This window comes from Danio rerio, chromosome 3, assembly GCF_052040795.2.
Source record: "Danio rerio strain M-AB ecotype USA chromosome 3, GRCz13ab, whole genome shotgun sequence".
NCBI classification, from domain to species: domain Eukaryota; kingdom Metazoa; phylum Chordata; class Actinopteri; order Cypriniformes; family Danionidae; genus Danio; species Danio rerio.
This window is the reverse complement of record NC_141023.1, coordinates 7,326,571-7,332,641: the sequence shown is the minus strand read 5'-3', so window position 1 is coordinate 7,332,641 and position 6,071 is coordinate 7,326,571. Positions and strand designations below refer to the sequence as shown.

General features: G+C 35.0%; 2 protein-coding genes across 4 annotated transcripts in view; both read left to right on the top strand.

Annotated features, from left to right (window-relative positions):
• The window catches only part of rbfox3b (RNA binding fox-1 homolog 3b), a 997,536-nt gene that overhangs the window by 957,279 nt on the left and 34,186 nt on the right, over nucleotides 1-6,071 (top strand). The gene's annotated exons all lie outside the window — the stretch shown is intronic.
• The window catches only part of ubn2b (ubinuclein 2b), a 45,724-nt gene that overhangs the window by 35,264 nt on the left and 4,389 nt on the right, over nucleotides 1-6,071 (top strand). For all 3 annotated transcript variants that reach the window (XM_087242942.1, NM_001104940.1, XM_087242943.1), the window contains 1 exon segment: nucleotides 4,157-4,352. In XM_087242942.1, the coding sequence (XP_087099068.1) occupies nucleotides 4,157-4,352 (196 nt within the window).

Sequence of the window (6,071 nt, the reverse complement as noted above, 5' to 3'; positions counted from 1 at the left end):
AATTGAAAAGCTAACATGAGGCTATAAACGGACTGCGCTGCCCTCGGGGCGCTCGCCTGTGACGTCAGCCCCACAGACAACTCTTCAAGCTTATTGTTAGAAATATGCTCCATGACAGTTAATCTCTGTTTATTACATTTTACATTAATTCACACGTTTGCATTACTGAGAGCAGAACAGAGACAGGCTGCACTGGTAAGCAGTATCTTCATAATATTGTTAATTTAAAATAAATGATCAACAAATGAATCTGCCTCGACATCCTTTACATGTGAAGGAATTATCTACACACAATCTGAATTCCCAATTAGAAAAATACAACAAACTATAAAATACGATTCATGAAAATACCTAAATAACAGACTAATCCAAACGCCCAACACAAGCGAGCTGCAGTCCAGTCCAGTTCAGCTCGATGACGTCTAATGGCTCCGACACCGCCTGTAGTCCCATTTAGCAACTTGATAGCGACCGTCTTTTTAAAGAAGCATAACCGATATAATAAATCAAGAGTGTGCTGTAACTGATGTGTTTCATTTCGTTGAACAAAAAATGAAAGTATCTTGAGTTTGTGTTCGCCACAAACCTTATTTAAGCGATTTTACTGAAACCCCATTCAAAAAACCCATTGACTTTGGGACGAGGAAACCGGAACTGCTAAAATGCTAACTCGCTTCCGGGTTTTTGCATACAAATTGACGTCATAGTTCCTCCACTCTATAGACAACACAATGCTGAGCCGGCATCGCCGATCTTCCGTCCCCGTCGCAAACCCGCTCGCGAAAAATACACACTCAGGCCCCGTTTACACTAATAGGTCTTAGTATTAAAATGGCATTTAAGAATGAATATGATCCACATCCACACCGTGTTTTACCTGGCATTTCTGAACAGCCCTCTGCAGAAAACGCACATCACGTGACCACACACAGCCACACACACTGTCGTGCGCTCATCTGAGCTCCAGAGAGCAGTGCACGTCGGACAGTTTATCAAGGATGTACCGCTGGATGAAGTCTCACTATAGTTGTTAACCGTGATATTTAATTAATCTTGTCTCTATCTAACGACTCTTCGGTTATTTGATTCTATCGGGTAACGTGTCACAGCATCAGTACACTGCTTCAGTCTTTCACTTTCACACTTGTGCTTATTAATTTTAGTGAAAACCTCAGATATTGTTGGTTTTGCACCTTTTTTACCGACCAACCTCCCGCGGAAAAAGTGATTGACAGGTGGTAATTTGTGTGCAGCTTATCTTTATTTAATTATGATTTGTTTATGGGTAGAACAAAGACCATGCGGGTCAGGTAGTTGAAAGGGTAGGCTACAACTAATTAATGTTATGAATTAATTAATTATTTGTAAATAAATAATTCACCTCCGCCTATGACGACAATGCCATCGTCCATCGCAATGTTTAACATAAGACATCGTACGATGCCAAATTGGTGGACATGGCCCAACCCTAGTTCACAGTACTCATGAGGATTAGTTTTTTAACTCAAATGGTTTGTTGCAATCGGTTTCCTCAAATAGTTTGAGCCTTAACTTTTGGGGATTTACAGTGTTAAAATTTTTTTTTTATTTATATTTACATTCTATTTGTATATCTTCATTTTAAAATGTTTTTTAAATTCAGATTTAATTACATTAATAAAAATATATTTTAAATATAGTTTCACGTTTAATTTAGTCCCTTTATTATGAATAATTTAATTTTAAAATGTTATTTATTTTTTCAAAACAACAACAGGAATCAATCCAAGGCACTCAAAAAATGTGGAAAATTTAAAAAGCCTTTATTCACATGGCTAAATCCTAAAAAGCCTACGCGTTTCGGCAAGAATGTGCCTTCATCAGGGTAACAGTATTGTTGTTTTGCTTTATTGTTAACGAAGTGCATCAATTTAAACTGATTTTGGCACTAAACGCCAAGAAATAAAACAAATTTTCTAAATAAAACTGTATTTTATAATTGTAATAAACATCAAAATACGCTTGAACAAATGTATGAAGTATGAACAAATGACTTATAGTATGGGTTTTACGTTATTTTACAGGTTTATTTTATTATACAGTTTTATTTTATTTATTAATTACAATTAAACTAAAATAATGTGCATTTCTGTGTGCATGTTTATTAATTCAAAAAAAATTTCTTTCATTTGAATGTTTTAATTAATTAATTAATTTATTATTTAATTTCTCTATTTAATCTCTTTATTTTTATGTTGTAATCACCGACTGCTTTATGCTTTAGACAGCTTTATAAAGCAGATCTAAGATTATTTTCATGCGAGTAGGGATGCACTGATTATAAGTTTTGGTTGTACAATTATAGTCTTAAGAAATAATCACAGTTTTACGGTTATTATGATTATTTGCATTAATTAATTTCGCCACTAGTTTAAAACTAAAATTATTTTAAGTTTGGTTTTGTAGTCCGGGCCTAAATAAATATTTGTTGACATTTTAAAAGTTCATTTCAATGACTATATGTCTAATATAACAATCAGTGGATATTATTGATGCATTTAAATTTGGGTAAAATTGCTACTTTTTACTGTCAATCAATATGTTTTTGGTCATTATCAATGCATTGTTAAATAAGCGTGTGCAGCATGGCAAAAATAGACCCAGGGCCAAAACTTTCACGGTAGTGCAGCTTCAGTGAAGTTCCACCTCGCGCAGACATGCTGCTTCTGTGTGCAGTTTGAAAGCTTAATCTGTTAAAAACACGTGCTGCTCATACTTGCGGTGTGAAACAGGCTTAAGTCTTTCAGCACTCTCTCTGAAAATGCTCGATTGATCTTGGCTGGTTCATCAGCACTCACCACATGCTCGATATCATTGGCGCCATTATTTGTGGCGTAAATTTAAGTGGGTTTGCAAATCTGTGTACTTTCCATTGCTTCTTCCTCAAACTTTAGCTGTATGCTGTTCTCGCGGTCACAAAAGCCCCCTGTCATCTCAACTAGGTGCGTTGAGTTGCGTGCGCTTCCCTCGATTGAAAATAACCTACTTGAATGAGCTTGCCTTAATTAATAGCCTCATAGTTAGTCCGGTGTGCGCGGTTATTAATCTTGGTGTACAAACTGGGGCACAGTTGGCATAACTTTGTTTAGTTGCTGCAGTTTTGTTCTGTGCAAAAACATGGTGTTGACAAGCCTTTAATATTACGAGCACTTTTAAGCACGATTAATTAACCGTGACGAATTAAATCGCGGTTAATAGTGAAACCGGTTAATTGTTGCATCCCTACATGTTATTGTGCCTTTTTTTTTTTCTGACACCCACAGAAGTGTTTCCCCCTCACCTATATATGGTTTCTTTTTTTATATTATATTTTTATTTCGACCTTAAAGCAACACAGAGCAATACAAAATCAACAACATTTATAAAGACAGAAAAAACAAAAAAAAGATTTTAAAAGCATTATTACATCAGTTTCTCCAGTATTATACATAGGATAACAATGTTACACATACTGTTGAAGTCAGTATTATTAGCCCCCCTGAATTATTAGTCCCCCCTGTTTATTTTTCCCCAATTTCTGTTTAACGGAGAGCAGATTTTTTAAACACATTTATAAACATAATAGTTTTAATAACTCATCTCTAATAACTGATTTATTTCATATTTGTCATGATAACAGTGAATAATATTTGACTTGATATTTTTCAAGACACTTCTATACAGCTTAAAGTGACATTTAAAGGCTGAATTAGGTTAACTAGGTAGGCTAGGGTAATTAGGCAAGTCATTGTGTAAAGAATTTTAGTTCTGTAGACAGTCGAAAAATAAATTAGCCTAAAGAGGCTAATAATATTGACCTTAAAATGGTGTTTAAAAAATTAAAAACTGATTTTATTCTAGCTGAAATAAAACAAATAAGACTTTCTTCAGAAGAAAAAATATTTTCAGACATACTGTGAAAGTTTCCTGACTCTGTTAAACATCATTTGGGAAATACTAAATAAATAATAATAATTCAAAGGGGGGCTAATAATTCTGGCTCAACTGTATAAATCTAGGCCAGTGGACACAGGCAATATGGTGTTCTTGCAGACAATGCCAGGTTTAGACCTTTAAACCATTAACCTTGTCATTTGTATATATGGTTTCTAAATGATTCTGCCATGTCTGTGTTCAGGTGTCGTCGTCCTCTGCTCTGCTGGGCTCTGCGGCTCCAGCTCTGCCTCTGGGATTCGGGATGTTAGGAGGTCTGGTTCCCGTCTCTCTCCCCTTCCAGTTCCCGAACCTGCTGAATCTGCCCTCGTCTGTGGTCTCCACCGCGTCCAGCAGCGGCTCCAGCAGCGCCAGCGCCTCCGGCTTCAGCCTTTCACCCAGTGAGTCTCCCACACACACACCCATTATTTTCACCACACAGAACACACACAGGTTTGTTTCACTATCTTAGTGAGGACTTTACATAGACTTAGTTACTTAGACCTAGTCCTAACCCCTCATAGAAACAGCTGCAGATTAATACATACTAATAGAAACATGTAGACTTATAAGCGCTTTTAGTTAGTGTGGAAAGGTGAGATGTCCTCATAGTGTGTTGTTTTAATATCTCACTAGATAAGGACAACTGAGCCCTTTAGGAGTATAGCTAAACACACACACACACACACACACACACACAGGTTTGTTTCACTATCTCATATTTCGCTATTACATAAACTTTCCATTGATTTTTCTATTAGTTTACTGAGACTGTCTATGGCCTACCCCAAGCCCTAACCTTAACCCATCATAGAAACAACAACACATCATTACATACTAGGGGTGTCACGATTCTCCAAAATCCTCGATTAGATTACATTTTAGATTCTTAAGTCACGATTCGATTCGATTTTCGATTATGAATAATTAATTAATTAATAACAAATTAATTATTTGTAGCCTACCGTTTAAACTACCTGACCTGCATGGTCTTTGTTTTACCCATAAACAAATCATACAGTAAATGAATAAAGGCAAGTTACACACATAATTACCACCTGTCAATCACTTTTTTCTTGTGAATAGGCAGTGATCTGTGTCGTTATAATGGCGTCGGTAAAAAAAGGTGCACAACCAACAGGAACCAGCCAACAGTATCTGAGGTGTTCGCTAAAATGACTAAGTACTAGTGTGAAAGTAAAAGATTGAAGCAGTCTTAACTAGGTTAATTAGGTTAACCAGGCAGGCTAGGGTAATTAGGCAAGTTATTGTATAACGACGGTTTGTTCTGGAGACAGTCTGAAAAACAATTAGCCTAAGGGGCTAATAAATTTGACCTTAAAATAGTTCATTAAAAAAATTAAGAACTGCTTTTATTCTAGCCAAAATAAAACAAATAAGACTTTGTTCAGAGGAAAAAATATTATCAGACATACTATTAACATTTCCTTGCTCTGTTAAACATCATTTAGGAAATATTTTAAAAAGAAAAAAACAACAAAGGGGGCTAATAATTCTGACTTCCACTGTATATATATTTACAGTAATTCTTTAATGAGGCTCTTCAAGGCTACATTTATTAAATGTAAAAAATGTTAAATTGTTAAATATTTATCAAAATTTTAAATAACTACTTTGTTATTGTATGTAGTTTCAAATAAAATTATTACTCCAGACATTATTGCTTTTGTTACTATTACCATTAATAAATATAATAATAATTAATATTAGTGATTTCTGAAGGATCATGTGACTAAAGTAATGAAGCTGAAATTTCATCTTTAAATCACTGGAATAAATGAATAAATTAAATGATAAACTACTTTTGAACAGTTATTTTATAGTGCAACATTTCACAATTTGTATTTATGATGAAATAATTGCAGCCTTGGACAGGCCTAATACAACATATTATATGATTAAAATATGGAAAAATGAACAGATAGTAATTTCGGTCAGTTTTCCAGATGGATAAACCGAGGTCAGGCTGGATAAACAGCTCTCGGTAATATTTCAGCATGCTTTCACTTTCGCATTTACCGGTAAGAATGACATCTCGCCCTGCTCATCATTCTCTCTTCATATAGCCGTATATATGGCTATTACACGATCATAATACA